This window comes from Rana temporaria, chromosome 2 (genome assembly GCF_905171775.1).
Source record: "Rana temporaria chromosome 2, aRanTem1.1, whole genome shotgun sequence".
NCBI classification, from domain to species: Eukaryota; Metazoa; Chordata; class Amphibia; order Anura; family Ranidae; genus Rana; species Rana temporaria.
The window spans coordinates 366,044,379-366,066,774 of NC_053490.1; the positions used below are offsets into that span (position 1 = coordinate 366,044,379).

At 40.7% G+C, this 22,396-nt stretch overlaps 1 protein-coding gene across 5 annotated transcripts in view; it reads left to right on the forward strand.

Moving 5' to 3' along the window:
• Window positions 1-22,074, forward strand: part of PRICKLE4 (prickle planar cell polarity protein 4) — a 72,686-nt gene extending 50,612 nt beyond the window's left edge. For 3 of the 5 annotated variants that reach the window (XM_040337683.1, XM_040337685.1, XM_040337686.1), the window contains exons 2-8: window positions 6,828-6,919; window positions 7,256-7,395; window positions 9,372-9,473; window positions 12,836-12,973; window positions 15,645-15,851; window positions 17,575-17,761; window positions 21,148-22,074. In XM_040337683.1, coding sequence (XP_040193617.1) covers window positions 6,828-6,919; window positions 7,256-7,395; window positions 9,372-9,473; window positions 12,836-12,973; window positions 15,645-15,851; window positions 17,575-17,761; window positions 21,148-21,731 — 1,450 coding nt within the window. In that variant the 3' untranslated portion in view covers window positions 21,732-22,074. The remainder of the gene's footprint in view (window positions 1-6,827; window positions 6,920-7,255; window positions 7,396-9,371; window positions 9,474-12,835; window positions 12,974-15,644; window positions 15,852-17,574; window positions 17,762-21,147) is intronic. The other 2 variants (XM_040337687.1, XM_040337684.1) reach the window with 1 other exon arrangement.
• Window positions 22,075-22,396: the final 322 nt, after the last annotated feature.

Here is a 22,396-nt window from a genome sequence, read left to right on the forward strand (position 1 = left end):
ATATATATATATATATATATATATATATATATCTCTATATATATATATATATATATATATATATATATATCTCTATATATATATATATATATATATATATCTCTATATATATATATATATATATCTATCAAGGAGATTAAAAAAAAACAACCGATTGTCATTCTAACAACTCAATATATTGTTCAATATTCTAATTGTTAGTGGGGGTCAAATCGGCATTCTTTTCAAGAAAATTTGAAGGCTCAAGCAAGTGATTTTCTAACGGGGAATGTGTTTTTGTTGGGGCAATTACATTCATTGCAAAATGTTATAAGAAGCAGACTACAATTTTAAGTACTTTTGAACGTCATTCATCTAGTCACTGAATGAACAAGGAATATTTTTGTGACTGTTTGTACGAATATTCATACAAACACTTGTTCCAAAATCTACTAGTTTATGGTCCGTTTTCGTTTTCAGGATATGTGCGTTAATCCTCAGCTGCCCAGCGCATGTGCATTAGCCCATCAGCATCAGTTTGAAGCATGGGTGGTAAACGCTCAGCACTCGGTCCCTAGCACATGCCCCCAGTACCCAGTCCCCCGTCCCCCCCCCCCAGCACATAATGGCATAATCCCTCCTATATAGTGATAACTTTAAACCTTTTACCCTGGTGTATCCTTTACCAACCTCCACTGTTCCCCAAATACACTGACACCCTCTTCCAGGTTTTTTTGTCAATATCCTCCCCTTTACCTTTACCATACCTCTCAACTTTCTGAGATGGGAAAGAGGAACGCCTATTGGCAAAGGGTATGTAAGCAAAGGACACCAATGCAACATGGAGAATTGAAACACAAAAACTATATAAAACAATTCTAAAATGCTTACAATATTAGTATTATAAAAAGGCCATATTGTGTTTTCTACTAGTTATTACATTTTGTTGATTATATAGTTATGCTATTAAACTTTAAACACACATGGTGGTTCTCTCAGGATTTTTACACAAGGACATACTTACTGTATCTTGTTGCTTCAAATTATTTTATATACTCATGGCGCCCTGCTGATGCACATTTAGTAATCGATACAATTGTTTAGAAGGGATTTGGTATGTGTTTCTCACAGCAATTAATTTTGTTTTGAGTATTTCAGAACTTTCAGGTTTTAAAGTCTGTTGTAGTATACTGTGCCTTCAAAATGCTTATGGCAGAGCAAGATTATAATACAATATAATGCTGGGAAATGTGTGGCAGGTCCCAGGAGCAGGCATTGGTAGCCCTACAAATCTAGAAAAATGCTGCATGGCATGGCAACTGAAAACATGTGGCCATGTAGTCTAGTATATTTGGCAACTTGTCCTCTTGTAGTGTTGGTCGCACTGGTAATATGTCTTCTTGTGCATCGCACATATGGGAACATTTCCTCCTTGTTAAGGTGGCAATTTGTTATTGTTGCGTATTTATTACCAAAACCAGTCATCCTGCACAAAGAGAGAAGCGGTGACTGGTCTTTTACAGAAAACTCCTGCACAGAGATAAAGTTTCAAACTGAATTATATCACAGATCTGGAAGAAATGCATAATGCATTATGATTTAAGAATGCATGTACCTCTTGTATTTAGACAATATGTGTTATTGTTCAAGTTTATTAGATGTACCAATGATCCTGGCCATTAATTGGGTTAAAAGGAAAAACTTCTTATGCCGCGTACACACGACCGTTTTTTGCGATGTGAAAAATTACATTTTTTTTTTTAATGTCATTAAAAACGATCATGTGTAGTAGGGTTGTCCCGATACCACTTTTTTAGGACCGAGTACGAGTACCAATACTTTTTTTTATGTACTCGCCGATACCGAATACCGATACTTTTTTTTTTTTAAATGTGTCCCCAAATGCAGCCATGTCCCCCCACATATATGCAGCCATGTCCCCCATACCTAATGATGATGCCGCGTTAATCACCGTGCGGCGAACATTACAGGCAGCTTTCGTTTGAATAGCTGTTTTCCCTGCCACGCCGTGTAAAGGACACTCCCCCTTGCTCGGGATTGGAAAGATCCGTCCAAGGGGGAGTGTCTATACACGGCGCTGCGGGCAAAACAGCTATTCAAACTAAAGGTGCCTGTAATGTTCTCCGCACGGTGATTAACGCGGCAGCGGCGGATTTGCGATATACGGCGGCGACGAGGGGGGGGGGCAAGTATTCTATTTAGGCATCGGGGGTATTTGCGGGAGTACAAGTACTCCCTCAAATACTCTGTATCGGTCCCGATACCGATACTGGTATTGGTATCGGGACAACCCTAATGTGTAGGCTCCAGAGCATTTTTCGCAACGTTAAAAATGGGCATAAAAAATTTAGAACATGCTCTAAAATTTTCGCATTATTTTTAACGTCGTAAAAAAATGGTCGTTGTGGGCTTTAACGACATGAAAATAACGCGCATGCTCAGAAGCAAGTTATGAGACGGGAGCGCTCGTTCTGGTAAAACTAGCGTTCCTAATGGAGATGGCACATTCATCAAAATGTAACCTGACTGGAAAGCACAAATCAGCAAAAGCAGCCCCAAGGGTGGCGCAATCCGAATGGAACTTCCCCTTTATAGTGCTGTCATATGTGTTGTACGTCACGGCGCTTTGCTAGATCATTTATTTTTATTTTTTTTCACGATCGTGTGTAGGCAAGGCAGGCTTAACAATAATCTGCTTGAAAAAAACTTCGTTTTTTCTAGACCATTAAAAATGGTCGTGTTTACGCGGCATAAGGCCCTCTTTTTGCCCAAGTCAAAATATTACGACACTTCTTCTGGTACTGACAAGCTGTAATTAGAAACTGAACTCCTGGCCATCAGATGAGTCATGTTGCCTCTCAAGTTTTGAAATTGCTACTGAATTCTTCATGACTGTGTGAGGACTCCTTGAAGTCTCTCCTTGAAGCCCATTTGAAGTGTCAATGTTGGCAAGAAGCGACTTGAGCACTGCAGGCAGGGCCCTCTGATACAATAGACCAGAAGAAAGAAGACCTAGATTGTCCATTTTGGTTAAAAATAAGTCACAATAAGCTAGGGGTGGTAGGAGATCGGCTCATGTCCAGAAAAGTTCAATTGGCATATTTTAGGGAGAATATGATTTCTGAACATAATAAATATATAAGAACAAAAATGTTAACATGTTTGCTAATACAATAGTATGAATAGATTACTAAGGGGCATCATAATTTCTATTAACCACTTGCCAACTGCCGCACGCACTTTTACGTCGGCAGAATGGCACAGACAGAGAAATGGGCGTGTGTGTGTATGTATGTATATTCCCTTTAAATTTGCAGCCGTGTGGGCCCGCGGACTCGCTGTCCACCGGTGTCCTGCGATTGTGTCACGGAGCTGGAAAAGGGGGGGGGGTGCCTGTCTAGTGACGGGGACACTAATCGTCTGCTCCCTGTCATCGGGAGCAGCGATCAGTGTCGTGTCACAGTAAGCCCAGCCCCCACACAGTTAGAATCACTCCCTAGGACACACTACGCCTTCCTAGTCCCCTAGTGGTTAACCCCTTCCCTGCCAGTGTCATTTACATAGTAATCAGTGCATTTTTATAGCACTGATCGCTGTATAAATGACAGTGGTCCTAAAATAGCGTCAAAAGTGTCCGATGTGTCCGCCATTATGTCGCAGTCAATATAAAAATCGCTGATCGCCAACATTACTAGTAAAACAAATTATTAATAAAAATGCCATAAAACTATCCCTTATTTTGTAGACACTATGGGCCAGATTCACAGAGAATTGCCCAGGCGCAGCGTATCAGAGATGCGCTACGCCGCCGTATCTTACCTGGCGGAATTTCGAATCCAGGAAGATTTTGCGACGTAAGTTACGGCGGCGTAGTGTATTTCTCGGCGCGTATTTCAAATTGGGCGGGTAGGGGGGCGTGATTCATTTAAATGAAGCACGTCCCCGCGCCGATTGAACTGCGCATGCTCCGTTTTGAAATTTCCCGCCGTGCTTTGCGCGAAATGACGTCGCACCGACGTAATTTTTTGAACTTCGACGTAAGTTACGTCCTTTCCTATTCACGGACGACTTGCGCAAAAAAAAAATTTAAATTTGACGCGGGAACGACGGCCATACTTTAACATGGCAAGTCATAGATAATATGCCACTAAATAGCAGCTTTAACTATACGCCGGGAAAAGCCGACTAGCGACGATGTATGAGAATGCGACGATCGACGGAAAAAGCTAATTGGCAAACTCCACCCAGCAGGCGCCGAAGTATTGCACTTACGATCCGAAGGCGTACTCCTGTCGGATCGAAGCCAGAAGCTGTCGTATCTTGGTTTGAGTATTCAAACTAAAGATACGATGTGGCAAATTTTAAAGTACGCTGGTGTATCAGTAGATACGCGGCGTACTTGCTCTGAGAATCTGCCCCTATAACTTTTGCGCAAACCAATCAATAAACGGTTATTGCGATGTACCAAAAATCTTTTCTTTCTTTTCTTTCTTTTCTTTCTTTTCTTTCTTTTCTTTCTTTTCTTTCTTTTCCATGCTTCATGGTGGGAACCAGGCATGTAGAGTCCATCCGTTCACCTTTTCTGCGTCGCACGGGGGTTGGAACCAAAGATCTCAAGTTTGGACTCATCAGACCAAAGCACAGATTTCCACTGGTCTAATGTCCATCCCTTGTGTTCTTTAGCCCAAACAAGTCTCTTCTGCTTGTTGCCTTTCTTTAGCAGTGGTTTCCTAGCAGATAGGCCCCGTACACACGACCGAGTTTCTCGGCAGAATTCAGCCAGAAACTCGGTTCAGAGCTGAATTCTGCCGAGAAACCCGGCCGTGTGTACACTTTCGGCCGAGGAAGCCGACGAGGACCTCGGCGAGGAAATAGCGAACATGTTCTCTATTTCCTCGTTGTTCAATGGCAAAAGTCGGTCCGCCGAGTTCCTCGGCGGCTTCCACACTGAACTCGACGAGGAACTCGATGTGTTTGGCACGTCGAGTTCCTCGGTCGTGTGTACGGGGCCTTATTCTACCATGAAGGCCTGATTCACACAGTCTCCTCTTACCAGTTCTAGAGATGTGTCTGCTGCAAAAGGTGGCTACTTTGAAGAACCTAGAATATGAAATATATTTTCAGTTGTTTCACACTTTTTTGTTATGTGAAATTCAGTGTGAATCTACAATTTTCATAGTCATGAACATAAAGAAAACTCTTTGAATGAGAAGGTGTGTCCAAACGTTTGGTGTGTTATATATCATTTTTTTTTTTTGGGGGGGGGGGGGGATATTTATTATAGTATTTTTTTTTTTCTTTTTTTTTTTAATTGTCGCTCTATTTTTGTTTATAGCACAAAAAATTTAAACCGCAGAGGTGATGAAATGCCACCAAAAGAAAAGCTCTATTTGTGGGAAAACGAGGATGTAAATTTAGTTGTAAATGAGTAGTAGCAAAATGTGTTCGGTTTACGAAAATTCAGGTCCATAAATATTGGGACATCGACATTTTGAGGATATTTACATCCAAATCAGGTGAACGGTGTTGGAATTACAACAGTTTGTATATGTGCCTCCCACTTTTTAAGGGACCAAAAGTAATGTGACAGATTAACAATCGTAAATCAAACTTTCACTTTTTAATACTTGGTTGCAAATCCTTTGCAGTCAATTACAGCCTGAAGTCTGGAGACTTTACCAGACGCTGGTTTTCATCTGTGGTGATGCTCTGCCAGGCCTCTACTGCAACTGTCTTCAGTTCCTGCTTGTTCTTGGGGCATTTTCCCTTCAGTTTTGTCTTCAGCAAGTGAAATGCATGCTCAATCCGATTCAGGTCAGGTGATTAACTTGGCCATTGCATAACATTCCACTTCTAATTTATAGGCTAGGGGTGCAGATCCATGCTACATCCTTCCCTATCTTTCTTTAGTCTAAATGGATGTCAATGTTATGACCAATGGTTTTATATCTCTTTAAATTACTGATGTGTAACTGTTGTATTCATATTAAGCAATGTATGTTGACTGGCTATGTTTTAGATTTTGCACAGAGGTCTGCGAGCAGTGTTTGCTCCAATGTATTTGTGTGTATTTGTTGTTTTGTGTACAATAAAATGATTATACATTTTTTTTTTTTTTTTTTCTCCAAGCAAAGCTCCCCCTCTTATTCTCACCTCCGTTTTCATCAATTACTTTGTAAAGCTGTTTTAATACTTGCCTCTATATTTTTTTTTTTGGAACTGCTTCTATAAGGCCCCTTTCAAACCGGGGCGGGAGGTGCGGTGGCGGTACAGGGACGCTATTTTTAGCGGCGCTATACCATCGGAATTGCGGCGGTATTCAGCCGCTAGCGGTTTTAACCCCAGCCAGCGGCCAAAAAAGGGTTATTGCTGCCCGCAATGCAACTTTTGGAGCGGTCCCGCCAGCACATCGCCTCAGTGTGAAAGCACTCAGGCTTTCACATTGAGACTGCAGGGCAGAAGTTTGAAAGGACAGAAAAACTCCTCAGTGTGAAAGGGGTCTTAGTGGCGACCAGTGAATCCAGCACTGTAGTCTTTGTCCTTGCTGAGTGGTTACCTCTTTGATGGCTTCATTCTGCTGAGATGACCCAATTGCTGGGCAGCCAATAAAAAGTGCCTATATTACCTAGGCGATGAAGTTAGTGGTATTTTAGTCATTTAACTTTTTGGGGGGGGGGGATTTATGGCCAGAGTTTAACTTTTGTTTCTGTGACAATTCCAAATCAGGCACACAGATATTCTAAATAGTGTATGTTGATTTAGATTTATGGCTCGGTGTCAGTTTTTGCTCTGCTATTGTAAGCGTTTTTCCTCTCGCATATTGGCAGGACAAGATCTGTGAGGCATGCTGAGTCAGGAAGGGAGTGTGTGATGGACACCCAGCTGGAAAAGCTGGTGAATGGAGGGGGAGGAGAGAAAGGTGTGGTATTTCAGATCAAAGTAAACCAATGACACATTAACAGTTATTATTTTTTTCTTTTTATGACATGTTTGGCAAATATTATATCAAGGACTGCATAGCACAACTGTAAACAATGAAGCTGTTGAAATTAAAAGCAATATAATATAAGTAGGGTGTTGCCTACCAAATAAAATGTTACTGGTTTGCTTTGTAAAGATTATGTGAAAGCTCTGAAAAGAGAATATTCTGTTTACTGTTAATAAGATTGTATTACAGATTAACAAGCATCATTGGAACCGTTCATACTGAAATATGGCTGGTAATTGCAAAAGATTTGTCCTTTGCTTGTTGCAGCCCTCCCATTCAGTGAATGCTCTTCAGCATCTCCTCAAATGGCACCAGGACATCCAGACCAGGAGACTTCATCTTCTGAGCACACTTCTTCATCTGACAGTGATTCAGGCTGTGCAGTGGAAGACTACCTCGATATTAAGGTAAGCACCCAACCCCACACCTGTCAGTTTTTCAGGTGGATCTGAAAAGAAGCTCTGTGGGCAGATGGATGTAAACTGATGTGCATCTCTTTACTGATTAGCTCCTAGTCCATCTAGGTCTGGAAAGAAAGGTATGCATCCTTTTCTGGTTCGGACCTAAATTTGAAAGATCTGAGGTAGTCAGATTTGCATCTCTTCCCCCCCCCCCCCCCCCCTCCCTTCAGCTCATTGGCCAAACATGGGTTCATTAAAGGATAAGTTCAACTTTCGTAACATGCTACACCCATATTCAGGGGGTAACATGTAACCTGTTACCAACAGACCGGCCACCGCACCTTCCCGATTCCCCGCTCTGACACAATTTAAAAAAAAACTTGGTGAAGCGGGGCTCCGCCTGACTCCGCCATTACTCATTCACAGTGTCCTATGAATGTGAAAACTGTCCGGCAGCCTTTGTGGCTGTCGGCTTGTAGATTTCAATGAACTACCACAGCACTGTGGAACACTGTGGTAGTTCATTCTCCCTTTGTGTCAGATTATATCTGCTTGCCCGTACAGGATGTACAGATACACTGAGATCTGCTGGAGACCTGCATGGGCCCCAGCGATCTGCTGATTGGTGGTAAAATGCTTTACAGACTCCGAAAAAAAGAAGAAAATATGCAAATGTGTTTTACCTACAAAAAAATTGCATTTATTATATTTTTTTCTAAAAGGTGGACTTCTCTTTTAAAGCCAAGTTGGATGACCTCACTGTACTTGTATTTACTGATAAAAATAGGTGCAGATGGGAAGTCACCTGTACTGTTGCTGGAACACAACACCGCATGCCATATGTAGATAATACTACAACAGTATGATGCAGTGCTCACAGTGCCCGCATAGCAATGTAATGGAAATGGTTCAATTGGGCCAACTATTTAAGTCAAATGAAAAAACTGAATTATACTTTAAGGTCAGAGCGGAAACAACTGAATGGACACAGAAGTCACAAATGTGACCTCTGCAACTTTCAGCTTCGGTTCACAGTTCCCCTGCTGATTGTAACGGACATGGCCCATGTGAAAGGGGCCTAGTTTAGCTGTAGAACTCCAGGCAGATCCAGAAACTGAAGTGAATTCTGTCTTCTCTCTCTCTTTTTTTTTTTTTTTTTTTTTTTACATCTCCAGTCAAACCCACTGAAAGTTAAAGCATCTATAGATAGTGGCCACATACAGGTCAAAGATCAAATTCACATTAGTGACACAGTTAGTCAGAACATCACTGGAAGTATTTGTAGGACTAAAAGCAACAGCTTGTTAGGAATCTTATGCCTCATACACACGACCAGTTTTCCCGTCGGAAAAACTGCCGCAACAGCTTTTGGCTGGAAAAACTGGCCGTGTTTATGCTCTATGGCATTTTTTCCCCAACAGGAAAACCGCCGGGAATCCCGGTGGGAAAAATTAGAACATATTTTTTTTTCTGCCACGATTCCCGGCGGTCTTTTTCCCGGCCGTTTTTCCTATGGGAAACTGCAGTTTAGCATACACGCGGCCGGGTTTCCCGGCCAAAGCTCTCATGGCCGTTTTCAATAATAATTCACCATATAAAAGCATATACTGTATGCGGTAGTAAAAACAAATTAAACTATGATATTATTATGATAGTGTTGAGGTGATCCTTTTATATAGGAAGGGGATACAAAGGTAATATGTTGGGCACATAAATGGCCATTAGAGTGTTAGTGATACAATGGAAGGAAGAAAGTCTTTCAACAAAATAAAGTTTCATATACTATATTCATGAAGAGCGAAAAGTAAGCTGAGCAAAACAGGCTTTGGAAAGTAATTTTTTGAGTGACTTTGGTGGAGACATAAAATATATACAGGTGGTTCTATATATTCTGAATAGTTCTGTATTTACTAATACGTTTTTTTTTTTTTATTATTTATTCTTTTCACATTATTTATTCTTTTCACATTTAACTTGCCAAGGCTCATCCCAGTAATGTGCGCTTCACCTTATCGAACAATGAAGAACAAGAATTAAAGCTTATCCAAACACTGCTTCAGTTGCTTCCTCCACAAGACTGCGATGTAAGATCCTGCAAATTTATTTATATTACTCTGTACAAAGAGATGCCAAGGAGAAGCAGAAAATTATTCTGAACGTATGGCCTGCCAAAATGTTGTTGTTCTAGATGTTTAAAAAACAATAATAACAATTACGGTGGGTGGGAAAGGATTGTAATTTGTACAAAAGCTTCTTCCTTTTTTTTTTTCATGTGTAGTCTGTTTTAAGAACTTTTTTTGACAGATGGGGTTTTCACCTGTTTATAAATTTGAACATACAGTATCTCGCAAAAGTGAGTACAGCCCTCACATTTTTGTAAATATTTTATTATATCTTTTTATGTGACAACACTAAAGAAATTACACTTTGCTACATTGTAAAGTAGTGTGTATAACAGTGTAAATGTGCTGTCCCCTCAACACACAGCCATTTAATGTCTAAACCGCTGGCAACAAAAGTGGGCATGGAGTTCACCAGAGCTTCACAGGTTGCCAATGAAGGCTTTCCTCTCCTAATGACATCACAGAGCTGGTGGATGTTGGAGACCTTGCGCTCCTCCACCTTCCATTTGAGGATGCCCCACAGATGCTCAATAGGGTTTAGGTCTGGAGACATGCTTGGCCAGTCCATCACCTTTACCCTCAGCTTCTTTAGCAAGGCAATAGTCGTCTTGGAGTTCTGTTTGGGGTCATTATCATGTTGGAATACTGCCCTGCGGCCCAGTCTCCAAACGGAGGGGGATTATGCTCTGCTTCAGTATGTCACAGTACATGTTGGCATTCATGGTTCCCTCAATGAACTGTAGCTCCCCAGTGCCAGCAGCACTTATTCAGCCCCAGACCATGACACTCCCACCACCATGCTTGACTGTAGGCAAGACACACTTGTCTTTGTACTCCTCACCTGGTTGCCGCCACACATGCTTGGCACCATCTGAACCAAATCCATTAATCTTGGTCTCATCAGACCACATGACATTGTTCCAGTAACCATGGCCTTAGTCTGCTTGTCTTCAGCAAACTGTTTGCGGGCTTTCTTGTGCATCGTCTTTAGAAGAGGCTTCTTTCTGGGACGACAGCAATGCAGACCATCTTGAGGCAGTGTGTAGCGTATGGTCTAAGCACTGACAGGCCCCCACCTCTTCAACCTCTGCAGCAGTGCTGGCAGCACTCGTATGTCTATTTCCCAAAGACAACCTCTGATAATGAAGCTGAATACGTGCACTCAATTTCTTTGGTCGACTATGGTGAGGCCTGTTGAATGTAACTTGTCCTGTTAAACTGCTGTATGGTCTTGGCCACCATGCTGCAGCTCAGTTTCAGGGTCTTGGCAATCTTATAGCCTATACCAGGGATATGCAATTAGCGGACCTCCCAGCTGTTGCAAAACTACAAGTCCCATCATGCCTCTGTCTCTGGGAGTCATGCTTGTGGCTCTGAGTCTTGCTATGCCTCATGGGATTTGTAGTCCTGCAACAGCTGGAGGTCCGCTAATTGCATATCCCTGGCCTATACAATCTTTATGTAGCGCAACAATTCTTTTTTTCCGATCACCAGAGTTCTTGACATGAGGTGAGGTGATGTTGAACTTCCAGTGACCAGTATGTGAGAGAGAAAGTGATAACACCAAATTTAACACACCTGCTTCCCATTCACACCTGAGACCTTGTAACACTAATGAGTCACATGACAGCAGGGAGGGGAAATGGCTAATTGGGCCCAGTTTGGGCATTTTCACTTAGGGGTGTACTCACTTTTGTTGCCAGTGGTTTAGACATTAATGGCTGTATTGAGTTATTTTGAGGGGTCAGTAAATTTACACTGTTATACAAGCTGTACACTCACTACTTTACATTGTAGCAAAGTGTCATTTCTTCAGTGTCACATGAAAAGATATAATAAAATATTTACGAAAATGTAAGGGCTGTACTCACTTTTGTGAGATACTGTGTCCCTTACTTTTTAGGTTTTAATTCAGTAAAATAAGGAACATTTAAAAAAAAATATTATTGGAAGTTTTTTTTTTTTTTTTTTCCCTAACACTAATAAACACAGTCTCAGAGCTTAACCACTTAAGGACCGCCTCCTGCACATATACGTCGGCAGAATGGCACATCAACGTATATGTACGTTGATCTTTAAGCCCAGCCGTGGGTGCGCTCCCGCGACCCAGTCCGAAGCTGCGGATCCGATCGCCGCTGGAGTCCCGCGATCAGTCCCCGGAGCTGAAGAACGGGGAGAGCCGTGTGTAAACACGGCTTCCCCGTTCTTCACTGTGGCGGTGTCATCGATTGTGTTATCTTCTTCCTTTTTTTTTTTATAGGGATCCACAATCGATGACGCCACACCCCCCTACAGTTGAAAACACACATTAGGTGACACATAACCCCTTCAGCGCCCCCTGTGGTTAACTCCCAAACTGCAACTGTCATTTTCACAATAAACAATGCAATTTAAATGCATTTTTTGCTGTGAAAATGACAATGGTCCCAAAAATGTGTCAAAATTGTCCAAAGTGTCCGCCATAATGTCGCAGTCACGAAAAAAATCGCTGATCGCCGCCATTAGTAGTAAAAAATAAATATTTTTTTTTTATAAAAATGCAATAAAACTATCCCCTATTTTGTAAACGCTATAAATTTTGCGCAAACCAATCGATAAACGCTTATTGCGATTTATTATTTATTTATTTTTTTTACCAAAAATAGGTAGAATACGTATTGGCCTAAACTGAGGGAAAAAAAATGTTTTTATATATTTTTGGGGGATATTTATTATAGCAAAAAGTAAAAAATATTGCATTTTTTTTTCAAAATTGTCGCTCTTTTTTTGTTTATAGCGCAAAAAATAAAAACCGCAGAGGTGATCAAATACCACCAAAATAAAGCTCTATTTGTGGGAAAAAAATATGCCAATTTTGTTTGGGAGCCACGTCGCACGACCGCGCAATTGTCTGTTAAATCAACGCAGTGCCGAATCGCAAAACCTGGCCTGGTCCTTTAGCTGCATTTTGGTCCGGGTCTTAAGTGGTTAATTTGCTTCAAAACTTAATTGCAAGGATATCCCACAAATTAGGATTTTAGTGTAACTTGTCACAATGGCAAAAGTAACGTCCATGCCTTCAGTTCAGCATTCGGATGAACAGCAGAGCTCACCCAAGAAAAAAAGCAGAGGGAGCTCTTGTGTTATCCTAAAACATTGTTTCTTATCATCCAACTAGCTGTAACATGCTGTGGGGCAGGAGTGAGCAATACATGATTTTCACAGTAAGATTTGTCATTTTGGTCTTATAGTTATGTTTTTTTTTAATAGTTCTTGCATAGCTTATCTCTATTGTCTGTGCTGTTTACATAAGCATATTCACTAGCCTATCTGATCTTGAATAGGAAAAGTTTTGCACAGGCTTGGGAGACCTGGAGAGGAGAGAGCTGAGGAGCCTCAGTACCTACCGGAGACATCATTCTATGAGACACGGAGTTACTGTGCCTGTCACTTCTGACACACCTGACAGTTGCTGCATGAGGGTAAGTGAATAAAGTAAATGCTCTGGGCGGCATGCAGTACTTTCTGCACACGGGTCATATAATAATGCTACATAGTACAGTATAAACTTTTTAGCCACAGAAGAGGATGGGTTGATAATGTAAACTTATTGGTTGCTATTGGCAACCTGTTTGCCAATAGCAGAATGCAAACGATTCCTAGGAGTAACCTCAATGAGCTTGATTTCCTTGAGTTTTATACATTAGTTAAATGTGTCTCTTGCTTTACAGTCTCTGCAGGCCTTTTTGTTTTCTGTGTTTAGTGATTCGTGAAATTCCATGACTAACGCAGCTGCTGTTGAGATTACTTCCCACTGTCGTGCAATTGAACAGTGTACAGCAAGAATACAATGACGTTTGATATGTTGTGGAGGTAGTTTCCAAGGTCGCCACTCCAGAGTATGGCTCTATATCATTATAGTCCTACAATTCCTCCAACGGTGACTAATTAAAGGGATCATACATGTTCGTTGCCCGGAGTATAATTATAATGACTATAGCTAACTTTGAAGTGAGTTGCTTAAACATACTTGCTATGGATTATTGAATGTCATCTGTTGCTGTGGACAGGCCATTACAATGCAAACCTATTTTGGATGATTATGCTTATATAGAAGCTACCTGTGCAGCATGCTTTACTTAAAGGGGTTGTAAAGGTAAAAATTGTTTTCCCTAAATAGCTTCCTTTACCTTAGTGCAGTCCTCCTTCACTTACTTCATCTTTCAATTTTGCTTTTAAATGTCCTTATTTCTTCTGAGAAATCCTCACTTCCTGTTCTTCTGTCTGTAACTCCACACAGTAATGCGAGGCTTTCTCCCTGGTGTGGAGTGTTGTGCTCGCCCCCTCCCTTGGACAACAGGAGAGTCAGGACGCTCTCTACGTTGCAGATGGAGAAAGGAGCTGTGTGTTAGTGGGTGTCCTGACTCTCCTGTAGTCCAAGGGAGGGGGTGAGCACAACACTCCACACCAGGGAGAAAGCCTCACATTACTGTGTGGAGTTACAGACAGAAGAACAGGAAGTGAGCATTTCTCAGAAGAAATAAGGACATTTAAAAGCAAAATCGAAGGATGAGGTAAGTGAAGGAGGACTGCACTAAGGTAAAGGAAGCTATTTAGGAAAACTTTTTTTTACCTTTACAACCCCTTTAAAAGGGTAACATTTGACTTGAAGGCATTGTACACTTTCAAATGTTTTTATTGTTTAAATACAAATTGGTGTAGTTCTATTCCCTGAGGGGGTTGTTTGCCTTACATTGTAATGATGGGTTCAGGTGTCAGCTGATCAATCCCCTACGTCTATGAAAATGTGGGGACAGTTTGTTGGGACTTTAGAAATGCTCAAAATAAACATTATAGACTTGAAAAAGTCGAAGTTTATTCAAACATGACTTAAAAATATTCCATGTTAAAAACATGTATACTCATAAAATGATCTCATGTATTCTTTTTGTCACAGCCATGTACAGGTGTATATTCCCGACATGTTTCGCCCATTTTACATGGCTTCTTCAGGGGAAGGAGATGATAACCGCTATTGTTCCTTAACTATTAACTAATAAACATAAACATAGCCAGCTTTAGAAAGACATAAGGCTCTGTGTGGTGTAAACACTGGCCGCCCACAAGACTCCGGCTCCTTCCCCTGAAGTCCTAAATAGGGAAACATGTCGGGAATATATACATGTACACTGCTGTGACAAAACTAATACATGAGATCATTTTATGTTTGAATAAACCTTGAATTTTATATTTTGCAAGTCTATAATTGTTTATAGTCACCACCTCTAAAGTCCCAACAAACTGTCCCCAAGTTTTCATTATTAAGGGATATGGCGCTATAAGGTCATGGTCACTTACCCACATAATTAACCCCTATGTCTATGGTTTGCTACTTATGAGTATCCTTAATTCATTTTAGACTGATTATTTCTTTGTCAGTGGGCAAATGTACAAAATCAGCAGGGGATCATATACTTTTTTTCCCTCCACTGTAGTTTCTTCACAGCAAAATACAGTCTCATACTGCAGACCGAGGTCATGCATTAACCTGTGCAGTGCCATGCAGCATGCCTCATGTTTTTACACAAACAGTCACATTACTTTTGTCAGCAATTTCTATCTACTATACTAGAGACCTGTGGTGCTCTAATGAGGAGAGTGGCAGGGTCCAGATTTGTTTTAGAAGTGATTAGCCTTTTAGGGGCATCTCGCCAAAACTGAATTTGGTGCAGAGGATGCCTAAAATCTGACTTGTATCTTAATGCAGACTATGAAAATCAGATTCAATCGCACAAGCAAGAAATTACATTTTTTGGGGGGGCATTTTGTACACCAACTGTATACAGAACACCTGCAGCTTGCCACATTACATTTATCTTTACAGAAAATGACAGGCCTACAGATTGAAAAGGCATGATCATTTTTTATAACCTTAAATTACAATATGGCTTGTTTTACAATTGTAAATGCTATATTTTTCATTTGCAATATTTTAGTTTAACCGCACCCCGCCATACAGACAAATTATGGTGGATGGGATGCTCTCTTGTTCTGGGACGAAGTATGCAGCTATACAATGATTAGAATGTAATCGGTATTATGTTCTTCTCCCCCCCCCCCCCCCCCCCCCCCCCCTTTTTTTTTTTCCTTTAGTGTGGTGGAAAAATTTTGGTGGGTGACATTGCAGTCCACGCAGAAAGGATTCAGGATGAAGGGTTTCAATGGCACCTTGGATGTTTTGTCTGTGAGACATGTCACTTGCCACTGTCACAGTTTATCTATTTCCTGCAAGACAGCAGAATTTACTGTGGACGTCATCATGCAGAACTGACAAGATCACGCTGTGCAGCCTGTGACCAGGTACTGTGAAGTATAGAATCTCCTTTTCATGTAAAAAAATTATTGTTCCAATTAATGGTTTCTTAAAAAAATGATATCTTGTGATGTACATGAGCACAAAAACGTGTGTGTGTGTGTTGTTGTTGTGTTTTTTTTTTTTACACTATTTTAATCTAGTTATTAAAACATCCTAAGCCTACTGAAAGCCCAGATTTACAATATCCCATACTATCTCATAGAGGTGGCATTCAGTGGCAGCCAGTACAAGTGGGAGGTGTTGCCTCTTTAGGCCTACATTTCTTACAGGGTTGATCAAGGGTAGGCCAGCAGAGCCATTTATTTGTTTTGAATAGCAAGGGAAGGAATTCACTTTATCAAGCAGAGAATAAACTTTTATCAAACATATTGTTTGATTCCAGTATATCAGATGCAACATTTATCTGACCTAAGTTTGCTTCACCCGTCTTGCGCGACTGTAAACATGAGGCCTTGGTTCGGACTGCACAAAGCAGTCTACCTTCACCTATGACTGAGTTGACTTGTTAATTAAAGTGCATTATTTTTCTAGGTCAGTGACTCAAAAATTTACTGAATTGAAAAGTTTAGCATGACTGCCAGGCACCTAGCATTATCGGCAGAGGGTCAACCATGGCATCCATCAAACCTTTCACAGGACAGGCTTTCTTTATCTTATGATGTGCATTTTTCAGTTGCAGTGCGTCCATATGGGCGCCACCCCCCCTATCACCAGTGGATAGATTCATGCATGCCACCCCATTTTCAAGCGCCTGAATTACAGCGGTGGGGGGGGGGGTTTGAAGCACCGGATTAGAGCCATAGGCTCTAACAGGTTTAAAAAAGTGAACTGCTAGCATTATGCTTGGCACTGGCAGTCCACCCAGGAGGATCACGCCTATCATGAGAGGACATTCAGAAAATACAATGGCTTCTCTGATTGGGCAGCAGAAGTGAGGGGTAGTTATAACTGCTATATGTGCCTTTCACTGTTCTCCTAACAGCCCCTAACTTTTGGAGTGTAGTTTCCAGCAGAACATTAACCCTGTCAGATATAAATAATAGAGAGAACCCCAGGAGATGTCATGCAGCTCCTTGGACTTAATGCGTACTGTGCCTTCACTTTTTAAAAACTGTCTGAATTACTGGAATTCTGTTTTAAATACTTTGCAAGTACTTGCTGATCTAATATTATTTACCCAACGTGTATAGTGTCTCAAGGTTTACCTTTTTAGATGACTGTTAACTAAATCAAGCTATACATTACACAAAAAAATTGCTTCATTCCCACACACTGTGCTGTTGTATTCTGACAGCCGGAGGTTTCCCAGCAATAGTCGCTGGCAGTGATCGCACACAAAAAAAAAATGGTTGTACTGGAGTCAATTCATGGATCGACTTCTGTACAACCAGCCTGTCCATAGACAGATCAAAATTTGGCCAGTTTCTGCTGAACCGGACACATTTCCATCTGTCTATGGCTGGCTTTGGCCTAGATTTTCAACTTTACAATATTCTAATGATGCTGGCATGCCACAGCCTAAGGTGTGTGTGTGTGTGTGTGTGTGTGTGTGTGTGTGTTTGTTTTGTCTGATCCAAAAAATACTTTAGGTATTCATGGTCCTTGCTTATGTGAATGCATTTAATTTGGTATTTTGTTAGTCTTCTGTTTTGTCATGTCTGCTGCTTCTTCTTTTTTTTTTAACTGCCATTTCTGTGGTTTTTGTAGTTGATTCTAACAGATAGATGTACAGTAGCTGAAGGTCACTGCTGGCACGTGGAACACTTTTGTTGCTGGGAATGCGAGGTGGTGCTTGGTGGGGGCCGATATGTAATGAGAGGCGGTAGACCGTTTTGCAATGGCTGCTTTCAGCGTCTTTATGCCGAGACATGTGAGGGTTGTGGTGAACCTGTTGGTAAGTGTTTTTTTAATCAAATTCTTGAGGCCAGAAAATTCGAAGACAGTAGAACTACTCCCCCCTCCCCCAAATTACCCCCTTTTTGGAAAGTAGACAGTAAAGGTATTTAGTTGTCATTTTTGCCACAATTTTTTTTGTAAACTGAATAATCTAAAGAAGAAAAATTATTTTCACTTTTAATTTTTTTAATACGGTACATACTTTGACCAAAGCAATACATTGTTATCATAATAACACTGTACTACTTTGTGGAGGTGATCATAATTAGATTTTTTTTTTTTTTTCACACAATATAATCACCGTTTTTAACTGCTTGCCGACCAGCCGCCGCAGTTTTACGGCTCCTGGTCCTGTCAGGGGGAGAAATGCCTGACCGTCTGTTCATACAATGTATGAACAGCGATCAGTCATTTCCCCTAGTCCAGGGGTCTCAAACTCAAATTACCTGAGGGCCACAAGACAAGTTTTAATATGCCATGGGGGGCCGCATGCAAACTTTCAAACTTCAAAAACAACCGTACTGGTGTCAGCGAGCGCATTATTACCACCAGCACTGGTGTAAGTCAGGGTTTGACAAATTTGCTTGGAATCTAGGAGCCAGCTAAAAAAAGTTAGGAGCCAGAAAACGCACCCCGTCCCGACGAGCTTGCGCGCAGAAGCGAACACATACGCGAGCAGCGCCCGCATATGTAAACGCTGTTCAAACCACACATGTGAGGTATCGCCGCGATTGGTAGAGCGAGAGCAATAATTCTAGCACTAGACCTCCTCTGTAACTTAAAACATGCAACCTGTAGATTTTTTTTAAACGTCGCCTATGAAGATTTTAAAGGGTAAAAAAGTTTGTCGGCATTCCACAAGCGGACGCCATTTTGAAGCGTGACATGTTGGGTATGAATTTACTCGGCGTAACATTATCTTTCATAATATTAAAAAAAATGGGGATACTGTTGTCTTATTTTTTAATTAAAAAAAGTGTAAATTTTTCCCAAAAAAGTGCGCTTGTAAGACCGCTGCGCAAATACGGCGTAACAAAGTATTGCAACAATCGCCATTTTATTCTCTAGGGTGTTAGGATAAAAAATATATATAATGTTTGGGGGTTCTAATTGGAGGGAAGAAGATGGCAGTGAAAATAGTGTAAAATGACATTAGAATTGCTGTTTAACTTGTAATACCAACGGCCACCACCAGATGGCGCCAGCTCCCCTCTTTGCTCCCCCCACTTCCGCCCTGCCTGCGGGCCATTTATAACCCATTTATAACCCGCGGGCCGGTACTTTGAAACCACTGCCCTAGTCAGTCCACCCCAATATTAATAAAAATTTCATAAAACTATCCCCTATTTTGGAAACGCTATAACTTTTGCGCAAACCAATCAATAAACGCTTATTGCGATATTTTTCGAAAATAAATATGTAGAATACGTATCGGCCTAAACTGAGGAAAACCTTTTTTTTTTATATATATATATATATATATATATATATATATATATATATATATATATATTTGGGGGATATTTATTACAGCAAAAATAAATATTCATTTTTTTTTTTTTTCAAAATTGTCGCTCTATTTTTGTTTATAGTGCAAAAACTAAATCAAATACCACCAAAAGAAAGCTCTATTTCTGGGAAAAAGACGCCAATTTTGTTTGGGAGCCACGTCGCACGACCGCGCAATTGTCAGTTAAAGCGACGCAGTGCCGAATCACAAAAAGTGGCCTGATCATTGTGCACGATTGCCATGTGATCTGTTGTAACTGGTCACGGTTATCACATGGTACTTGCAGTAGCCTGGAACACTGATCTGTCATCGGAAACTGCGTGTATTTTTACTGACCTAACTACTTCGCTATGAAACAAAAGAACAGCCCTCAACCCGAGAAGATCTTAGAGCAGGGGCTGGCAAGCCATCAATCGTGGTCTACTTGTCGACTGCGGGCAGGTCCCTGTGCTGCAGACCCCCCCCCCCCCTGCAATGTCCTCTGTCCCCTTCCCTTAACCACTTAAGGGCCAAGCCCATTTTTTGACACTTGTTTACAAGTTAAAATCAGTATTTGATTTATTTATTTTGCTAGAAATCATCTACTTGTCAAATGTATATATGATTTTTTTTTTTTTTTTTAAGCAAAGGCTCTGTAGAATAAAATGGCGGTCATTGCAGTATTTTATGTAGCATGGTATTTGTGCGGTGGTCTTTCAAACGCAATTATTTTTATTTTTTTTGCAAAAAATACACAATTCAAAAATAAGAAATCGGTAAAGTTAGCCCAATTTTTCAGGATTTTTTTTTAAGAGGATGTTGCGCTGAGTGAATAGATACCAAACATGTTACAGTTGAAAATTGCACATATTTGCGGAATGGTGACAAACTACAGTACTTAACATTTTTTAAAGCGGCGCCTATGGAGATTTAACAGTTACCTGGTTAGAGTTACAGAGGAGGTCTTGTGTTAGAATCGTGTCGTATACTTTCGTGTGCGACTTGCGTATGTATGCACACAGAAGCAGAGGCGCTTAAACAAAAAAAAATCTTAAAAAAAAAAAAAAACTGTCCCTTTTTAAAAATATTAAAATAACTTTTATTGCTGTCTCAAGTATTGTAAATATCCCTTGTAATAGGCAGTGACAGGTACTCTTTATGGAGAGATCAGGGGTCCTAAATCCCTCCTTTCCCCTTTAAAGTATACAGATTGACAAAATTGGCGATTCTGAACACCTTTTTTTTTTTTTTTTTTAAATCGGTGCCATTGGCAGCCGAGTTAACCGTAAGTTATGTTGTAATGTCAATTCAGGAATTTTACTATGGAGACCGGATCGAAGCTGAACCCGGGTTCATTCAGGTCACAGCCTAGCTGGCTGATGCGCCAGAAGAACGGTGGGCGGGCGGGTCTGTGTGTTTTTTTTTTTTCCCCCCCTCTCTTCTGATGAAAACGCACAGGGGAACATTGTCAGCCTAGGGGGAGAGGAGCCTTTTTATGCTTTTAGATACAATAACAAATTGAAGCCAAACTCCAGCTCACACTTTATAAGCAGTTGCAGCAACATTTTCTTTCCTGATTGATCATTGTAAGAACCCTTCGTTGGTAAATGGTTTGTCTCATCTCTGTATCTTCAAGAGAGCTTGTTCTTTTGAAAAACAACTGACTTACTGGCCAGATTTGCAAGGTGAAAATATAAGAAAGCTTAAAAAGAAAACTAATACAGCCATCACATGTAATAATTGGTAAGGTGCAATATAAAATGTTTTCTTCTGGGTTTAATACTGCTTTAAATTGCCTATAAGGAATGTATAAAATATTTCATTTAGAACGCACTGTAATAGTAGCATGCCACCTGGTAAGCATACTCAAGTCTGTAAATTATTTCTTCCTACAGATCCAAATGAAGACTTTATGACTTTAAAAGGGCAGTACTGGCATTTGCTGCCGTCCTGTTTCTGCTGCTCCTGTTGCAGGGCACCACTCCATAGGTCAGAGTTTATCATTCACAAAGATCATCTTTACTGCTCCCAAAGCTGCCTAACCTATGACTCGCAGATGTACTGCACTTTCAGATCTCAGAAAAGTGTTACAAGACCACCAAGTCACCAGAGTAGCTCCCCAAGGAGTAGATGTCAATTAAACTGCAGAACCTGGAATAACTCTGTGAAAGATTATAAAGGTAGAAGATTGAACCCCACTTTACAAGAATCATCGATAAATAGATGTCAAACAGAGCTACCAAAACTGTATAGTGAAACTGACAGCGAGACAAGTAGTTCCTGGCATACAGGTTACAGCTATGATCTGGAAGGGAAAGCCGAATCATCATGCTCTTCGTCAGACTCTGAGCCAGAGGGATTTTTCCTTGGAAGGCCAATCCCAAATTATTCACTTAGCAGAGGAACAGATTCACCAGCACACTTCAAAAACAACTCCGTAAAAAGACGGCAACGACGAAAAAACTGTAAAGTATCATAAAAGAAGGTACCCCCTATGTAAAGAGGTGGGAAGAAGTTTTATCAAGTTCCTTGCTAAATGTTCAGTTTTATGTGGGCATTATTTGTAATGTGTGTTTTTTCGTAAAAAAAGCATACCTATTCTATATAAGCTAAATATAAATTTCTTTCTTTCCCTCAATTGCAACTGAATATTTTTTTTGAAGTGGCTTTGTTTGTATACGATTTTTATCCTTGATTTATATCATCATTTAAAGGATGAATTGCATAAAAGTTGACTGTATTCTGTACAAATATTTATAACTAAAATGTATTGATCAGATTTTGGTGCCAGTATGAACAGAACAAATAAATGATTAAAAAAATCTGACTGCATAATTTCCTTTATAATTGTATGCCTGTGCAGGAACACTGTTAAAGGAGAAGTCCAGCCTGAGCTTTTTTGGCTGGGCTTCTCCTCTGGGTCACAGGAGTGCAATTTATTTTGCACTCCTGTGACACGTTTTCAGCGGAGAGCGGACTTCAGACCGGGGCAGCGCGTCATCACGACTTCCCAACTGCCCTGATTGATGGCCATCTCAGCGAGATGCTGAGACAGCCTCTCTCCGCCCCTCCACTGCTCAGCTCTCCGATGAGCGTGGAGAAGCAGAGAGAAAAGACACTGACTGACAGTCGGTTTCTTTCCTC